General features: G+C 37.8%; 1 protein-coding gene across 2 annotated transcripts; it reads right to left on the reverse strand.

The window, feature by feature from the left end:
• Positions 1-4,321: 4,321 nt before the first annotated feature.
• LOC107827700 (eukaryotic initiation factor 4A-15-like) lies at positions 4,322-8,265 on the reverse strand. Of its 2 annotated transcripts, none has more exons than XM_075227946.1 (5): positions 8,130-8,265; positions 7,310-7,379; positions 6,999-7,105; positions 6,227-6,657; positions 4,322-5,266 (listed from the first exon to the last, which is right to left on the reverse strand). In XM_075227946.1, the coding sequence occupies exons 2-5, from the start codon at positions 7,375-7,377 to the stop codon at positions 4,631-4,633; spliced, it is 1,242 nt and encodes a 413-aa protein (XP_075084047.1). In that variant the 5' UTR covers positions 7,378-7,379; positions 8,130-8,265; the 3' UTR covers positions 4,322-4,630. The 2 variants fall into 2 exon arrangements, with proteins under 2 accessions (XP_075084047.1, XP_075084048.1); XM_075227947.1 differs by having other exon boundaries at positions 6,227-6,739; positions 6,957-7,105; positions 8,130-8,245.
• Positions 8,266-19,871: the final 11,606 nt, after the last annotated feature.

Consider the following 19,871-nt stretch of genomic DNA (forward strand, 5'->3'; position numbering starts at 1 on the left):
TAGATGAGAATAATCTCGAATATCTCATCGTTACCAAGAATGTCTCTGGCCAGAAAAGGGTTATTGAGAAGTTCCCATCTTTATCTTGTGGTATGTATTGGACAAGAATTAGTGCAATTGAGGCACATTCTATTGTAAACCAAAAGGTTTCTAATTCCAATACTTTTGTACTTTGGCATGATCGATTGGGACATCCTGAATCAATTATGATGAGACGAATTATAGAGAACTCAAATGGGCATCCATTAAAGAATTTAAATATTCTTTTAAATAATGAGTTTTCTTGCACTTCTTGTTATCAAGGCAAGTTGATTATTAGACCATCACCAACAAAGATTGGGATTGAGTGCCCTGCGTTTTTGGAACGTATACAAGGGGATATTTGTGGACCTATTCATCCACTTAGTGGGTCGTTTAGATATTTTATGGTCTTAATAGATGCATCTTCTAGATGGTCTCATGTGTGCCTATTGTCATCTCGCAACCTGGCGTTTGCAAAATTAATGGCACAAATAATTCGATTACGGGCACAGTTTCTCGATAATCCAATTAAGTCTATTCGACTTGATAATGCTGCTGAGTTTTCATCCCAAGCATTTAATAATTATTGCTTATCAATTGGGATAAAAGTGAAACATATTGTAGCTCATGTTCACACTCAAAATGGCCTTGCAGAGTCTTTGATTAAACGTCTGCAATTGATAGCAAGACTGTTACTCATGAAAACGAAATTACCCACTTCTGTTTGGGGTCATGCCATTTTGTATGCAGCAATGCTAATTCGTCTCAGACCGACAAATTATCAGAAATATTCCCCGTTGCAATTAGTTTTGGGTCATGAACCTAATATATCTCATCTAAGAATTTTTGGATGCGCTGTATATGTGCCTGTAGTACCGCCATATCGTACCAAGATGGTTCCCCAAAGAAGGTTAGGAATATATGTTGGGTTTGAATCGCCCTCCATTATTTGCTACTTCGAAATATTAATGGGAGATTTGTTCACTGCTCGATATGCAGATTGTCAATTCGATGAGGCATTTTTCCCCAAATTAGGGGGAGAAATTGGCGAAATCAAATGGGAAATTTCGTGAAAAAATCCATCATTATCTCATCTTGATCCACGTGCCTCTATTTGTGAAAAAAGAGGTACAAAAGATTATCCATTTGCAAAAAATAGCAAATCAAATGCCAGATGCATTTACGGATCTGAAAAGGATAACGAAATCACATATCCGTGCAGAGAATGTTCCAATCTGTATTGATGTCCCTGTTGAAAAATCTTCTAGTGTCATAGCTAATGAGTCAAAAACATGTCTAAAGCGTGGCAGACCATTGGGTTCTAAGGATCGAAATCCTAGGAAAAGGAAAATAAATGATCAAGATGACACTACGAAAGAGTCTCATAAAGAAACCCATGATTTAACCAATCCTGAAATTCATGAGGATATCGATGAGCCTGAGACTCAAAAAAATAAGGAACTATCAATAAATCCAATCGATATTGAGACAAATTTAAATCAATTGAATATAGTGGTAGATTATGTCTTTGCATACAATGTTGCATCTAGCATTATGCAAGATAATGAGGATCTCGAACCTCAATCTATTGGAGAATGTTTACAAAGATGTGATTGGCCAAAATGGCAAGAAGCAATCCAATCTGAGTTGGATTCACTTGCGAAACGTGAAGTTTTTAGGTCTATAGTCCAAACACCTAATGGTGTTAAACCTGTTGGCTATAAATGGGTCTTTGTACGTAAAATGAGTGAGAAAAATGAGGTACAAAGATATAAGGCATGCCTTGTTGCATAAGGATTTTCACAAAGGCCTGGTGTCGATTATGAAGAGATGTATTTTCCTGTTATGGATGCTATAACGTTCTGTTATCTCATTAGTATTGCTGTCCATGAAACGCTTGACATGCATTTAATAGATGTGGATACAGCCTACCTATACGGCTCACTTGATAATGAGATATACATGAAAATTCCCGAGGGATTTAAAATGCCTGACGTACATAATTCAAAGTCAAGAAAAATGTTTTCAATCAAATTGCAAAGATCTTTGTATGATCTAAAACAATCAGGAAGAATATGATATAACCGCCTTAGTGTATATTTATTAAAGGAAGGTTATATAAATGATTCCATTTGTCCATGTGCTTTTATAAAGAAAACAACATCGGAGTTTGTTGTACTTGCCGTATATGTTGATGACATAAACCTTATTGGAACTCCTATAGAACTCCAAAAGGAAATTGATTATTTAAAGAAGGAATTCGAGATGAAAGATCTCGGAAAGACAAAATTATGTCTCAGTTTGCAAATTGAACATTTGGCAAACGGGATTTTTGTTCATCAATTGCCTACATAGAAAAGCTATTGAAACGGTTTTACATGGATGGAGCACATCCATTAAGTACTCTAATGGTTGTTCGATCACTTGATGTGAATAAGGACCCGTTCCGACCTCAAGAAAAGAATGAAGAGCTTCTTGGTCCTGAAGTACCATATCTTAGTGCAATTGGTGTGCTAATGTATCTTTATAACACCGCAAGGCCTGACATAACGTTTTAAGTTAATGTCTTAGCAAGATATAACTCTGCTCCTACAAGGAGACATTGGAATGGAATCAAATATATATTGCGGTATCTAAAAGGGACTACCGATATGGGCTTATTTTATGGCAATCCCGATCTTGTTGGTTATGCCGATGCTGGGTATTTATCTGATCACACAAGGCTCGATCTCAAACAGGCTATATGTTTACATATGGAGGCACTGCAATATCTTGGCGATCGACTAAGCAATCAATCTTCATCTAATCATGCTGAGATAATTGTTATTCATGAAGCAAGTCGAGAATGTGTATGGTTGAGGTCTGTAATACACCTTATTCGATACAAATGTGGTTTGAAGCGTGACAAACTACCCACAATTTTGTATGAAGACAATGCAGCATGCATAGCTCAATTGAAGGGAGAATTCATAAAAGGAGATAGAACAAAGCACATTTCACCAAAATTATTTTTCACACATGATCTTCAAAAGAATGGTGATATCAATGTGCAACAGATCCGTTCAAGTGAAAATATGGCTGATTTGTTCACCAAATCTCTACCGACGTCAACCTTCAAGAAACTAGTGTACAAGATTGGGATGTGAAGGCTCAAGGATGTGAATTGATGCTCTCATCAGGGGGAGTTAATACGCGGTGTACCCTTTTTCCCTTACAAGGTTTTGTCCCACTGGGTTTTCCTTGCAAGGTTTTTAATGAGGCAACCAAAAAGCGTATTTCTAAACATGTGTACTCTTTTTCCTTCACTAGGATTTTTTTTCTCTAATAAGGTTTTAACGATGCACATTATCTATGGATATCCAACGGGGAGTGTTATAAGAAATATCAAATTATGGTGGATGTCTACTCTTCCTCCATGATATTCATCTCAAATGCTTAATGACATATTCAATGACATATTTTCTATGTTCAATGACATATTTTATTCACTTTTCATGTCTATATAAAGGTCTTGTAAAAGATAGGAAAATACACACAATTAAAGAAGAAATAAAAATCTCTTCTCCCTTTCTCTCTATATCTCTTAGCTTGTTTTTTCTTGTTCTATATTGTTAATTTGAGTTATATTTCATAACAATTTTTAACTAGTATAAATGTCGGATAATTCTATGTAAGGCTTAGTCAAATGAAAAGACTTAATATTCATTGCATCTCTAACTCAATTTATATCTACACCTAGTATGAGGAGTGGCAAACGGGCGGGGAGGGTCGGATCGGATATGGGCGGTCGAAAACAGGTAATGCAAAACGAATAAATTATCCAACCCGATCTATATTTAATACGGATAGAAAATGGGTTGACCTGTGGATAATATGAATATCCATATTATCATGGCTTCTTGAATATGCTCACTTTTGAGAAAATTTCTAGTCTCCCAAACTTGAGTAACCCTCAATTTGAGTCTTTACAAATGTAAAAATTAAACTCATTAGTTATCTATTGGCTATCCATTTTCTAAGTGGATAATATGATTTTTATCCATATTTGACCCATTTTTAAAAAGTTCATTATCCAACTAATATTTTAATGGATAATATGGATGACTAATTATTATTTTTATCCATTTTGCCAACACTACCTAGTATTCATAATTTCCAAATTTTAGACAAATGATTTCTAATCATGAATATAAAGACTTGGAATCAATTCGGGAACTGCATTAGCAAAGTACATTAAAATTGTTTGTAGTAGAGAAATTGTCTCCCAATTTCAAATCTGCCGTCCCAATTGAAGCATCTCTTTGCAAGTACAACGTGAATGATTTCATACTTTGACATTGTACTTCAGATACAACCCTTTGATGTCAAAAACTAGCAGCAGCTACACCAATGTATAATATAGTGATTGATTAAACAACGCTAGTGTAAATTACTCACAAGTTCATAATCTCAGACACTAGGACCATTAAATTAGACATTCATTACACAACGAAAATATGAAAATGAAAGGAGAGGGCGGAGGGAGAAAAGAGGTATATGTGTGGAGAGAGAACCCCGCCCAAACAGTACCAGCTTCTATATTTTTGCCACTGAAGCAAGGAAAAAGCTTTTACAGGAGATCAGCAACATTCGCTGGCAGCTCCTCAATAACAACGTTGTAAAACCTCTGAATATCAGACAGCATCCTCTCATCATCCTTTGTAACGAAGTTGATGGCCACACCCTTCCTACCAAACCGTCCACTACGTCCAATACGATGAAGATAATTCTCAGGCTGCGTGGGAAGATCAAAGTTTATAACTAGGGAGACTTGTTGGACATCAATTCCTCGGGCCAAAAGATCAGTAGTGATGAGAACACGGGAGGACCCGGAACGGAATTCACGCATTATAATATCTCTAGTGTTCTGGTCCATATCACCATGGGTAGCTGACACTGTATGGTCTCTGCTTCGCATCTTATCTGTCAACCAATCAACTTTGCGACGGGTATTCACAAAGATCACACTCTGTGTAATGGCTAATGTTTCATACAGGTCGCACAGGGTTTCGAGCTTCCATTCTTCCTTATCCACATTGACGTAAAACTGTTTGATACCTTCTAAGGTCAGCTCATCACGCTTCACAAGAATCCTTACAGGTTTGTTCATGAACTTTCTTGTGATTTCAAGTGCCTCAGGAGGCATAGTAGCAGAGAATACACCAACCTGAATCTTAGGAGGCAGAAGCTGGAAAATATCATAGATCTGGAGGCAAAAAGAGTTGAACATGAGCATAAATCTTGGGGCAAATAAGTCATGTCGACAACAGTGGATGTACAAACACATGCAAGTGTGTGTGTCGGGGGGGTTCTAATTTAATTCATACTCCCTCCGTTTCAATAAAGATTATCTTAGTTTGACTTGGCACAAACTTTAATAAAGAAGGGAAGACTTTTGAGATATGTGGTCTTAAATAAGCCATAACATTTGTGTGGCAATAAAACTTTTGAAACTTGTGGTCTGAAACCTACCATAGCATTTGTGTGGCTATAAATGCTTCTTATTAAGGAAATATTGAAAGGTGCCTTTTTTTTTAAAACAGACTAATAAGGAAATAGTGTCAATCTTTTGAAACAGAGGGAGTAGTAATGTTGAAAGACCTTCAAGACACCATAGGAAAAGGGAAGGATAAAAAGAAAATCACACCCAATTACAACGGCGCAACAACTATGTCTCGGCCCCAAACAACTTGGACAACAGTGTAAAGCTAAAACGAAATTATCACATCACATAGTTAGGCGAATGAAGACATGGATTTAGTTCAACATACTTGATATGAAAGAAAGGATAACAATACAGAGAAAACAGAGATTTTGTTCGTGTCCCTTTCCACTAAAATTTTGAGCTTATTGAGTACTCTAACAGCACTGCGCACTACAACCATCTTTCCCATTAACTGAGCCTCCCTCCCTCTCCTGGCACCAAGCAATTGGACCATTTCTCGCAAGTCACAATTTTCATGTACGATGGAAAACTAACAAAAGAAAATATTCATTGCACCAGATTATAATAACAAAAATCTCAGAAAAGCTTACTGGTTGGAGAACCTTTCACACTACAGATATGTCAAGAGGGTACGGATGTACAAAGAAACATGCACACATGTATGGGGGAGAGAAAAAGCATATTGGTCAGAGGGGCAGTTTTCAATCTAAAATAGTTGACCTGATCCTTGAAACCTCTGGAAAGCATTTCATCGGCCTCGTCTAATACAAACATCTTTATATGATCAGGGCGAAGTGACTGTCTTCTCAGCATGTCAAATACACGTCCAGGCGTTCCCACAACAACATGAACACCACTTGAAAGGATGCGTTGGTCCTCTCGTACGCTGGTCCCTCCCACACATGCATGTACCTTCACACCAAGGTAGTCACCAAGTGCCCTCATGACCTTTTCAATTTGTTGTGCAAGCTCACGAGTAGGCGCCAAGACTAAAGCTTGACATTCCAGCAGTTCATAGGCAAGTTGCTGCAGAATTCCAGAACAAAAAGTAGCAGTTTTCCCAGTTCCAGATTGCGCCTGTTGAATTACATCAAGACCTTTGCAAAAGGGTACAATTCCTCTTTGCTGGATTGCTGAGGGTTTCTCAAAACCTACATGGAAATAGTCCAATATTAAGTACATTGTAACCTGATTAATGGATAGAACAATGCCCAGAACAAAGAGAATATCCGACTATAACAATATCAGCGGGAGAGCTCGTATGTGCAGCAATTCCATTGTTTCTTTCTTCATATTTTTTTTCCTTTTCTTGATTGGTTAAGCAAAAGGACAACATTCACATTGATCCAGAACCACAAACTGAAATGTCACAAAACAACAGGGGACAGAAGTACTCAGTTGTACCTAGAATATTAACAGTCCACCACCCCTTCTTCTTTATAATGCATGCATTAGTCAAGCAGAAGAAAAGTGGAAAAATGTTTCAACCAACCGTATGCATAAATGCCCCTCAGAAGGTTCTCCTGCAAACCCATGGCATCAAAACTATCATAAACCTCATCATATGAAGTAAAGAAATCTTGCCCATCAGCTGAAAGCCTACAATGAAAATCCAAGAAAAGTCAGTTTTTTGGATCCATGCTATAAAGTATAGCGTGGCATATATAAGTAAAATGCATGCATCAGAACTCATTCGAGTAATAAATACAGAAAAAAACAAAAAAAAAATGAGGAAGAAGCAAGTGCAGTCTTCTATAGATGCATAATTAGAGAGCAACAAAATAATTGGCTCCTGCTACTTACAACTCATTCATTTTTGAGTCAAATTGCCGAGCATCAAACTGTGATCCTTCTGGAGCTGCACCCGCCATGACTGGAAAGCATTCACAGCACATCAGCAACAAAGAATCATGGATAAAATTAAACATTATCAAATAATTGATATCACCATAACTCAAGACAAGTTGACTGAACTTATTACAAATGAGCAGGTATTCATTGGTTCATTTCACTATGCTTTGACTTAGAGAATGTTAAAACACCTATTTCGCCCCAGTTGCACATTTAGAACTGCACCATTGAATTTGAGAAGGAAAAATGAACTACATAATATTATATGTGAAGACAAAGTTTAGATCTTCATCTTTTCTACAGTGATTCTCAAACAAATCGTTACTTGGTTAGTTCTTAATTTGCAAATTCCTAGTCTTTATCTGGTTGTTTCAACCCATAATTGACATGCAACAATGATTTGATAAAAAGATTTACTTCTTATGGAAATTAACTTAAATGTTTTTGTTTAAATTTCGTTCTCACACCACCACCTAACCTACCAGCTAAAAGAATAGGCAGAGAAATGCAATGAGAGACTGTGAAATAATTCTCTGTTCAAGAATGACGAATTCAATCCATAAGTCCTAACAGTAGGTAAAGAAAACTAGGCTAAAATCCATAAGTAACAGTTGTTCACAATCTTCTACAAACTAGACCCTCATTCGCTCGAAAGTACCAATTCTGCAGCATTCAATATCACAAGTTATGCACTTGTACGTAATAGTTGAGTTAAATAAATGCCACAAAATCTCAACTTTGTTTCATATACGCGATGCTAACGGAAACGTACCTGAAGATGAAAGTAAGATGGAGATATGACAAAAGAGAAAGTGATGAAAATTAGGGTTTTCCGCAAGCTCCTCGGATCTTGAACGTATTGGGAGTTTTTGAGAGGGAGACTGCGATGTTAGAGGAAAGAAGTGTGTGAGTGCGAGGGTTCCAGAAGTAACGAAAAGCGTTGCCTTCTTTTTCTGCTTTCACCATTTTGCCCTTCACAACTACACGTGCCGATTTTTTTATGGCTTCCTTAGAGAAACATTGTTTTTTTTTTGTTTTTGGTTCAAGAAATAGCACACAAGTAGGACTTCGTGCCTAATTTGACATTAAACAAATATAATCATTAACAAGCGTCTAACCGTTAATCATGTTTATGCAGCGGTAACATAATTGATGTGCACAAAGTGACATATCACGCGGCTAAGACGAGTGAATATAATGATTTTGTTAAAAAATATTAAATCAGAAAAACATAAATGATTACATAACGTGAAACAACCATGTTACAACCCATATTCGTGAACGTTAAATTGCGTCGAAGTTAGTCGATCTAAATCCGAAAAGAGATTATCTTTGAGATGATAAGAAGTTAATCCTATTGGTCTTAAATATTACAAGAGTGTATAAGAGTGGTTAACAAGTATTAGAAAATAGAAGTTAAACGAATTAAATATGCTGTAACTCGTACTTTTGGGGTAAAATTAGGGGTGCTTAATATGCTGAGGAGATCGTGTTTTAAGGTATTTGAATCATATAATATCCGTATCATAAGTTTTGAAGTCAAGCAAGTTGTATGACAAAAGTCGGAAGAAGCTATTGCAAGTTACGTTCACAATTCTACTAAAATTTGGGTCTAATGTTATGTAGCTTTTCTCCCAATATAATTGGAATTACGGGATGATCTACCCACAAAATTGGAGGTCTACGAGTCTAGTTTCCAATGCATTAAACCGTTCATCAATAAGAAATCAGAGTATAGACATATTCGCGTTTTTGTGAGACTGTGTAGTCAGTCCTGTTGGGATCCACTTGAGGCGGTGGAAATATCTTGATTTATATGTGACGCCTACATCTCGTTTTTACTCATTATTTTTCACTCTCTCCGGAACTCGGACACCTACAAACCTTCTCCCAAAGTTATCTCGTGATTCAAGACCCAAACAAAGGACAAACAACACAAATCAAGTGTCGCAAATCCCGTGATGCTAGTGAGTTTCTTGTTCTTCTTGTGGTTGCTGATTTTGGTGTGGTGGTTCCAGCTCGTGTGTTTGGGGGGAGGGGTGTTTTAAGTGGTTTAAGTTCTGAAAAATACTCTCTCAAGGGTTTCATATCAACCCTAAGTGATTTCAAGTATTTCAAAGTAATTCTAGTGTCGAGAAACTCGAAGTGCCTGCTAATTTCTCTTCCTTGTTCTTGGGGTTGCGTTGGAAGGATACTTCGTGGTGAAGTAATCTCAAATTGGAGTTTTTCTATCTGTTTGAAGGTAAGGAACCTCTTACTCTTCATGTATTTAAGCTTATCCAAGTTACGGCTAAGTCATTGAAGCTAGAACTTGTGAGATATCTATCGGAAGGCTTGTTAGTATGTTGATTGTTGGACTATTTGGGAGATGTTCTTGCAGCGTTTTATGGCTGGAAAATTTATGGAATAACCTGAGTATATTGTGTTGTTATTATCAACATTTTCCTGAATATAAATAAGAGGGGAAGGATTCGAAATATAGTGTTATTAGACATGAACCGAGCTTACCGCTCGTAACAATTGTTAAACTGTTTGAGAGGCTTAATATGATTATTGTTGATGTTATTTGGGTTGTTTGGTGATTGTTGTAACTTGTGGGAAGTCATATAAATAGGAGAGGTGCTGCCCATTTTATCATAAAATAGGTTGTGATTGATATTAATAGTTACGACGCTTAAACGATAACGATAGTATCATTTTTTTTATTGTAGACTAAGGAGCAGTGATGTTTGCATACCTTGAGGTTCGGCAGTATATACAAAGTATGTGAGGCAATCCATTTCTTTATTTTGCACGACTCCGATTGTACGTAATGTAAACGAACAAGCTTCTAAATATACTTCACTCTTAGAAACTAACAATACTTACATCGTTTCCCTTCTTATGGAATGATTCATGTTGATGTTGCTTCTCTCATTATTATGTTATCAAATGTTATTGGTATTTCCTGATTTTTATAAGATTCATAATGACGAGTTAGCTCTAATAATATATACGGAGGTTACCGACCTTACATCACTCTGAAAGGTTCAAAATGTGATTTTATGAGTCCAACATGCATTATATATATGTACCTATTTTACTCTACCGAGCCGCTCTATAGTCAGCCGGGTACGGAACCTATTGTGCAACCACTGATCAGTTGGATTTTACCGAGCTCCACGTGGTCGAGTACGATTCTATTGAGCCTTATGATGGCCGAGTACATTTTTACGGAGCCTATTATGGCTGGGTACAATATGATGATGATGATGATGATGCCCACAAAGGCGTATGTTTTTTAAAGTGTGTGTGTGTGTATATATATATACACACACACATTTCATGTTAGTCGCCCTTAGAGGCACTCCGATATTACAGGTGTATCTTTTATATCTCTCTTTACATTATTATTCTTATTTATGCTTTCCTGCCTTACATACTCAGTGTTTTATTCGTACTAACATCTCTTTTATTTGTGGATGTTGCATGTCGTGCTGCAGATTTTGATAGACAAGTAGATAAAGCTCCCCCACCACAGTAGGCTGCCCAGTTCAGCAGTTATTGGCGAGATCCCTTCTTCAGACTTGTCGTGGTCTTGGTATGCATTTTTATTATAGAAATTATGGGTAAGTCGGGACCATGTCTCGGTAATGTTACAGCACTTATGTTTCTTTAGAGGATCACAGATAGGTGTTGTCTCATGTATAGTTTTAGATAGCCTTGTCGGCTGATTTTTGTTGTATAGTCTATCATGGAGACCTTGTCGGCTCGTACCTTATATATAGCTTTATGACAACCTTGTCGGCCCATGTTACATATGTTCATGTCGTTATCTGTCATTGTTGGTTGTTTATAATTCATGTCTACCATTTATGCTAGCCTCGTCGGCCCTTACGGATAATAAGAAAGGTTAGATAAAATGCCAGTCGCTGCTCGACAAATATGGCATGGGTTCCAGTCATGGCCCTCCAGTTTGGGTCGTGACAAACTTGGTATCAGAGCAAGTCTGTCCTAGAAGTTGTCTATGATCCGTGTCTAGTAGAGTCTTGATTATAGATATGTAGCGTGCCACATTTATAATCAGGAGGCTACAGGACATGTAGGGTTGTTACCTTCCTTCTAAATCTACACCGTGAGTTAGAGAGCGGAGTCTTAAGTGTTTATCTCTAATATTTACCTTGTTTTCTTTCAACGATGCCTTTGACTAGGAAACAAACGACTAGTAGACGACTTGATACAACTACAGGAGAGGGTACCAGTCAGGTGCCTTATCACGACCCAAACCGATGGGCCATGACGAGTGCCCGATTCCTACCTGTCGAACACCCCTAAGCATGCATCTAAGATATAAACATGAATAACATATGTCAATAAACTGTTATGTCACGTGAATAGCATACGTGAGGAAAATATGTCCAAAAGACATATATACATATACATGCGGAATACGGTAGGGCAAGCCGACAAGGCTGCTATAGATAACCATATATCCAAAACTAGAAGCCGACAAGGCCACATACTATCCAACTATACATGACTGTCTACAAACCTCTAATAAAGTGTAAAATTGTATAAAGGACGGGACTGGGGGCCGCCGTACCTATATCTACATATAAAAATAGCGTACCAAAACTAATAACAGCTCCGGATCAAGTAGAGCACACCAACTCTTGCTGATCAAGGATCCTAAATAGGGGGACCGTCATCCTGTCTACCTGCACTTGCGGGCATGAAACGCAGGCCCCGGTAAATAGGAGCATCAGTACGAATAATGTACCGAGTATGTAAGGCATGAAAATCAGTACATAAAAGACATAAATGAAACATGGAGTAAAGGAATCTGCCTGTAAGTCTAAATAACTTTGTGAATCCTGAAATATTTATAAAGTCATGCATGTGCGTATAAATGTTGTATCATGCGTAGGTATATGTGTACATAACAACATCAAGCCTCTGAGGACATCCTATCATATCATCTCGGCCTCTGTGGACGAAATCATCAACGTATACCAACTGATCAGGTGGTGCTGCGTATATAACACCGTAACCTATCGTGCACTTACATACAAATCTATAGGTAGTTTATCTCCTTCTAAGAAAAATATCCAAAGTTTTCATTTTTGATCGAATTCCGTCTAGTAAGCCTCGAGATCTTACAGATGCTGTTGAGAATCATCATTAACCAATCATGTATCGGACGCACCATCCCTTGAAGTAAGTAAAGGGCGCAAAGATGCGAATTTGACCCGCACCCTCTTTCTTTTTCTTTAAATAAAGAAAGTGATATATATATATATATATATAACGCCATCTGGTCATGGATTAATGTACATGTATAAATGAATGCAATGAAAAGTAAGTCAATAAAATCTCTCGAAATATCATAAAATTAATATGTCTTCGAATAAATTTTATCAACTACATATTTTTCTGAGACCCATGAACAGGAGATATACTAATAAGACACATGGGGAATCAAGAACATAGGCACCCCTAGTGCTTCTATGAATAAAGGCATTTATGAAAGTTGTGTGTTTGCTCGTTTTATTTGTATCATAGTGATCATGCCAAAAGGAAAGAAGGGATAACCTTAACATACCTGAGTCGATTCTCTTGACAATCCCTCTGACACACGTCAATTGCGACAAAACACATAACGGCGGATCGAAGTAGGGGAAAATTCGTATGATATTCTTGAGAAAGATTGTACTGTACTCCCTTAGAATCGAAATATCATGTTGCTATAGTATTATGCAGTTTCATATGAATTGTCTTGAGGATCCATCCGTTACTTAGCAAGCATAACATCACACTTTAATGGGGTAGGAAGATATCTTATCATTGTGGGCTCATAAGAACTTTTCGGTGAAGCTACATCTGTTACCTTACAACATATACATTTCCCTTTAATGACATATGTGGGTGTCTTTATCATAGGTGTGGGCCCCATTTTATGTGATGACTTAGCCAACAAATTCCCTAAATATGTCACCTATCCCTTAGCCAAAGAGTCATTGTTACCTAAATCCCATGCTTCCACGTTGGGTCTCCATTAAGCTTATCCACAAACTCTAATTACTTTGTTAGTCTCCCACTAAAAATCAATATAACTAATTATCCACATAATTAAGAATTATCTCAAATTACTTAAAATACTAATTACTTTTAACACACTTTATATACCTTACTATCATGATCATGTGGTACTTTGTATGGCACTAGTCCATAAATACCGGGTATTATAGCTTCGACCGTATTTTATCCCAAATTGACAACCTTTAATGAAACTCGTTTTCTTTAATTTGTTTACCCTCTAACCTTAACGGCATTTACTTATCCTTTATTATAAATATCATAAATACTTATAACCTCAAAAGTAATCTCACTCCCGAGCCTACATCGATTAATTTACGATGAAACTTTAACGTACGAAAATGCGAAATGTAACATTCTTCCCCCCTTAAAAACATTCGACCTCGAATGTTTAACTTCCCGGGATCTATATAAATTTTGGTAGAGTTGCCGTTGTAATAGTACTACTGCCAACCCTTCCTATAGAAAACTCAATAATTAAATGCTACATATTGCCACAATCACCAATAACGATAATAGCCTCACACGACCAATGACCACAACTAACACAAGAATCCATACACGCACCTTAAGGTTGTGATGTCTCAGTCGGATCCTTCTCTGGAAGAGGAAACAAGTGGGGATACCTAGACTCCATGTCTTCTTCGGCTTCCCAAGTCATTTCTTCCATATTATTGTTTCTCCAAAGTACTTTAATCTAAGCTACGTCCTTAGTTCTCAATCTCCGAACCTGTCTATCTAGTATAACAATGGGAGTTTCCTCATATGATAGCTGCTCTACGACTTGAATATCGTCAACTGACATGACTCTGGAAGGATCTCCGATACATTTACGGAGCATAGACACATGAAAGACTGGATGTACAGACTCCCAAGTCAGAAGGCAAGTCTAACTCATATGCTACCTGGCCTACCTTGCTTATGATCTTATATGGTCCACTCGGTGGCTAAGTTTTCCTTTCTTACCGAACCTCATAACGCCTTTCATCGGTGATACCTTTAGGAATACCCAGTTGTCAACTTGAAACTCCAAGTCTCGTCGTCGATTATCCGCATAAGACTTTTGACGACTTTGAGCTGTTAATAGCCTTTCCTGTATAAGCTTAATCTTCTCGATTGCCTGTTGTACCAACTCTGGTCCTACTAACATAGTTTCCCCAACATCGAACCATCTTTTAGGTGACCTACACTTCCGTTCATAAAGAGCTTCGTATAGAGCCATATGAATACTAAAATGATAGCTATTATTATACGCAAACTCAATAAGCGGCAGATGATCATCCCAGCTACCCTTGAAGTCTATCACACAAGCCCGTAACATATCCTCAAGTGTCTGAATAGTACGCTCAACCTGTCCGTCTGTCTGGGGATGAAAGGTTATACTAAGACTTACCTGAGTCCCCAATCCTTTTTGGAAGGACCTTCAGAAATTAGCTGTAAACTGAGCTCCTCTATCCGAGATAATAGATATAGGGACACCATGAAGTCGTACTATCTCCTTAACATAAAGCCTTGCATAATCTTATGCGAAATATGTAGTATTAACGGGCAGAAAATAGGCTGATTTTGTAAGTCTATCAACAATCACCCATATATAATCGAACTTACGCTGGGTACGAGGTAAGCCTACGATGAAATCCATATTAATTACTTCACATTTCCAAGTTATAATCTCTATAGCCTGCAATAATCCACTGGGTTTTTAATCTTAACCTGATGACAGTTAGGGCATTGAGCAACAAACTCCGCTATATCCTTTTTCATTCTGTCCCACCAATATATTTCCCTGATATCATGATACATCTTTGTTGCTCCTAGATGGACAGAATAACAAGAATAGTGAGTCTCTCCCATAACTTGTCGGTGCAGCCCTGTAACATTAGGGACACATAATCGTCCTCGATATCTGAGGACCCCATCTCCTGTAATCTCAAATGGTGTCTTCTCCTTCTGAGGGATTGTATCTCTATAATGAGCTAACACAGGATCCTCGTACTGGCGTTCCTTCACTTCAGTTACTAAAGAGGATGTTGTCGTGTCCTGAATAGTAACTCCGGTATCACCTGAGTCCAGTAATCGAACTCCAAGACTAGCTAGCTGATAAATCTCATGGGCCATCCCCCTCTTTTCTGGCTGTAAATATGATAGGCTACCCATAGATTTATGGCTGAGAGCATCGGCTACTACATTCACCTTCCCTGGATGGTATAAAATATCAACGTCATAGTCTTTCAGTAGCTCCAACCATATCCTTTGTCGTAAATTCAATTCCTTTTGCTTGAATATATACTGAAGGCTCTTATGATCCGTATAGATATCAACATGAATGCCATATAAATAGTGCCTCCACATCTTTAGTGCATGAATCACCACGGCTAACTCTAAATTGTGGGTCAAGTAATTCTTCTTGTGATTTCTTAGTTGTCTAAAAGCATAAGCTACAACCTTACCATGCTGCATCAGTACACAACCCAATCCAATGCCTGAAGCGTCACAATAGATAGCATAGCCATCGGTTCCCTCTGGGAGCGTTAGAACCGGTGTTGAAGTTAATCTATCTTTCAATGCCTGGAAACTCCGCTTGCAAGCATCAGTCCATTGAAACTTAGCTCCCTTCTGTGCCAACTTTGTCAATGGTGCTGAAAGCGAAGAAAATCCCTCTACAAATATCCTATAATAACCTGCCAAGCCGAGGAATCTACGAACCTCTGTCGGTGTAGTGAGTCTAGGCCAAGTCTTTATTGAACCAAGTTCTAACTTGCACTTTCCAAGTATTCTCTTCTTCCAAACACATCAACCACAATAGCAATAGTATTCTTAAGTTATTTATACTGACTTCCAGCCATAAAATATCAAGAATTCAACTCCAAAATAGTCAAGTAACTATAACACTTCAATCATGAGGTTCAACTTACTTCATAAGTTTCCTTTATCAAATGAACTAAATATACATAGATGATCTTAAATATACATAGGAGAAGTTAAACCTTACCTTGGCAGTAAGAATACTCATCCAACTAAGCTTTACTTCAAGCTCAAATAAGCTCTTTACCCCCAAACCACAAAGTAGAGGGATAACTAGGTGATCTTGATCTTCCAAGAGAGAAATCATCTTACCAACTTGTGAGTTTGGTCTTGAACTTTAGGATAACTTTGTGAGAGATCTTGGGCTGATATTTTGGAGCTTCTTCATGTTGCAATAGAGAGAGATGGATTATGAATTATTTTCTAAGTGCAATTGAGATATATCTATATTTATATGGCCCCACTAATGGGCTTGGGTATGGGTCTTAGGAAAGCTACAGTATTCAACCAGAATTCACATTTAGAGAATTTTGCATACAACTTCCCCCCCTTTTTTGTAGAACTCTGAGCACAGTACGCAAATGATTTGCATGCTCAGTCTCTGAACAGGAATAACCCAATATATCATCGATAAATACAATCATGAAACTCAAAGTGCATGTATCTGGTCATGAATGATGTCTTCGGAATATCTTTCTCCTTAACTCTTACCTAATAGTACCTGGACCTCAAGTCTATCTTCGAGAAATACTTGGCACCTTGCAACTGATCAAATAAATCATCGATCCTCGGGAGCGGGTACTTATTCTTGATCGTCACCTTATTCACCTGTCTACTCAACTGAGCGCCACGTACCTTATCCTTGTTTATTATCAAACTTATCACGGGCCATTACAGGCCATTTCTATATATATAAGTAAAAATATTAGAACTTAACTCGCATAAATAATTCAAAAAAAAGATTTATATAGATACATAGGGGCCGACAAGGCCGTCGACATGTCATACCCAAAACTATACATAGGATGCTGTCTGCAAAACCTCTAAGAAAGCATGACCATAATATATATAAGTCTGGACAGGGCTCCCGACGTCCTCATAAAATAACCTAACATATACATAACCTTGACTTGGTAATACTTCAGGAAGAAGTGGAGCTCACTAACCAAAAGTTGATATCTGGAGGCAGCCTACAGTAGAGGGTCCTCACCTCGTCCTATATGAGAGCCTCGATCAGACACACTTCGAAGCGGAATCTTCATATCCTTATCAACTACCTTCCTCCTCTTGGCCCGACTACTCTTCTCTTCCTCTGCATAGCCCATGACATACACAGACGAACCTTGATTGACGGACTCCTAAGACTGTGGACTATTTGGAACCTAAGAAGAGCTGGTGTCTGTAAATACCTTGACATAGTTTTGAACATGAGGGGAATCCTGTTGTGCCAATCCGTGTACCACTCCCCTTATACCTTGATCAACGGGCCCTGATAATGAAATTAAGGGCCTTGGTAAGGTCGGAACTCCTCTCACCCCATCTGCTACCGGCGAAATCGAAACTACTCGAACAGATGACTCATATGGATCCTCGGAAGGATCATCCTCCATAAAACACATGATCTATGATGGGTCTGACTCCATAGTGTAGCTTATATCTCCTTTTAACACTTTCGTAGCCTTCTAACCCGTGCTAGCGGCTGGCGCCTGTCATCTAGTAATAATAGGCATCACTAAGAACATAAATAAGGTAAAGATTAGGAGTGAATACTTACGACTCAGTTCTATCGCACAATCTAGATTAGAAAGAAAAGTAACCATCTTAAATATCATGTAGCCTCATGTCTATAAGTGTGGTGCACAACATACCCATAAATAAGACTCTACTAGACACGGTTTGTAGACAACCCTAGGAAAGAACTGCTCTGATACCACTTTTGTCACGACCCAAACCAATAGGCCATGACGAGTGCCCGATTCCTACCTGTCGAACACCCCTAAGCATGCGTCTAAGATATAAACATGAATAACATCTGTCAATAAACAATTGTGCCACGTGAATAACATATGTGAGGAAAACATGTCCAAAGGACATATATACATATACATGCGGAATACGGTAGGGCGAGCCGACAAGGCTGCTATAGATAACTATATATCCAAAACTAGAAGCCGACAAGGCCACATACTATCCAACTATACTTGACTGTCTACAAACCTCTAATAGAGTATATAACTGTATAAAGGATGGGACTGGGGCCCGTCATACCCATATTTACATACAAAAATAGCGTACCAAAACTAATAATAGCTACGAATCAAGTGGAGCACACCAACTCTCGATGATCAAGGATCCTAAATAGGGGGACCGTCAGCCTGTCTACCTGCACCTACGGGTATGAAACGCAGGCCTCGGGAAATAGGAGCATCAGTACGAATAATGTACCGAGTATGTAAGGCATGAAAATCAGTACATAAAAGACATAAATAAAACATGGAGTAAAGGAATCTGCCTGTAAGTCTAAATAACTTTGTGAATCCTATATTTATAAAGTCATGTATGTGCGTATAAATGTTGTATCACGCATGGGTATATGTGTACATAACATCATCAAGCCTCTGAGGGCATCCCATCATATCATCTCGGCCTCTGTGGACGAAATCATCAACGTATACCAGCTGATCAGATGGTGATGCGTATATAACGCCATAACCTTTCCCCATACCTCATATATATATATAATATACGTGTATATAATGCCATCTGATTATGGGTCAATGTACATGTATAAATAAATGCAATGAAAAGTAAGTCAATAAAATCTCTCGAAATTTGATAAAATCAATATGTCTTCGGATAAATTTTATCAACTACATATTTTTCTGAGACCCATGAACAGGAGATATACTAATAAGACACACGGGGAATCAAGAACATAGGCACCCCTAGTGCTTCTATGAATAGAGTCATTTATGAAAGTTGTGCATTTGCTCGTTTCATTTGTATCATAGGGATCATGCCAAAAGGAAAGAAGGGATAGCCTTAACATACCTGAACCGATTCTCTTGACAATCCCTCTAACACACGTCAATTGCGAGAAAACATGTAACATTGGATCGAAGTAGGGAAAAATCCATATGATATTCTTGAGAAAGATTGTACCGTACTCCCTTAGAATCAAAATTTCACACTGCTATAGTATTATGCAGTTTCATATGAATTGTCTTGAGGCTCCATCTGTTACTTTGCAAGCATAACATCACACTTTAATGGGGTAGGAAGATATCTTATCATTGTGGGCTCATAAGAACTTTTTGATGAAGCTACATATGTTACCTTACAACATATACATTTCCCTTTAATGACATATGTATGTGTCTTAATCATAGGCGTGGGCCCCACTTTATGTGATGACTTAGCCAACAAATTCCCTAAATATGTCACCTAGCCCTTAGCCAAAGAGTCATTGTTACCTAAATCCCTTACTGCCACATTGGGTCTCCATTAAGCTTATCCACAAACTCTAATTACTTTGTTAATCTCCTACTTAAAATTAATAATTAACTAATTATTCACATAATTAAGAATTATCTCAAATTACTTAAAATTCTAATAACTTTTAACACACATTATA

This window comes from Nicotiana tabacum, chromosome 13, assembly GCF_000715075.1.
Source record: "Nicotiana tabacum cultivar K326 chromosome 13, ASM71507v2, whole genome shotgun sequence".
Classification (NCBI taxonomy): domain Eukaryota; kingdom Viridiplantae; phylum Streptophyta; class Magnoliopsida; order Solanales; family Solanaceae; genus Nicotiana; species Nicotiana tabacum.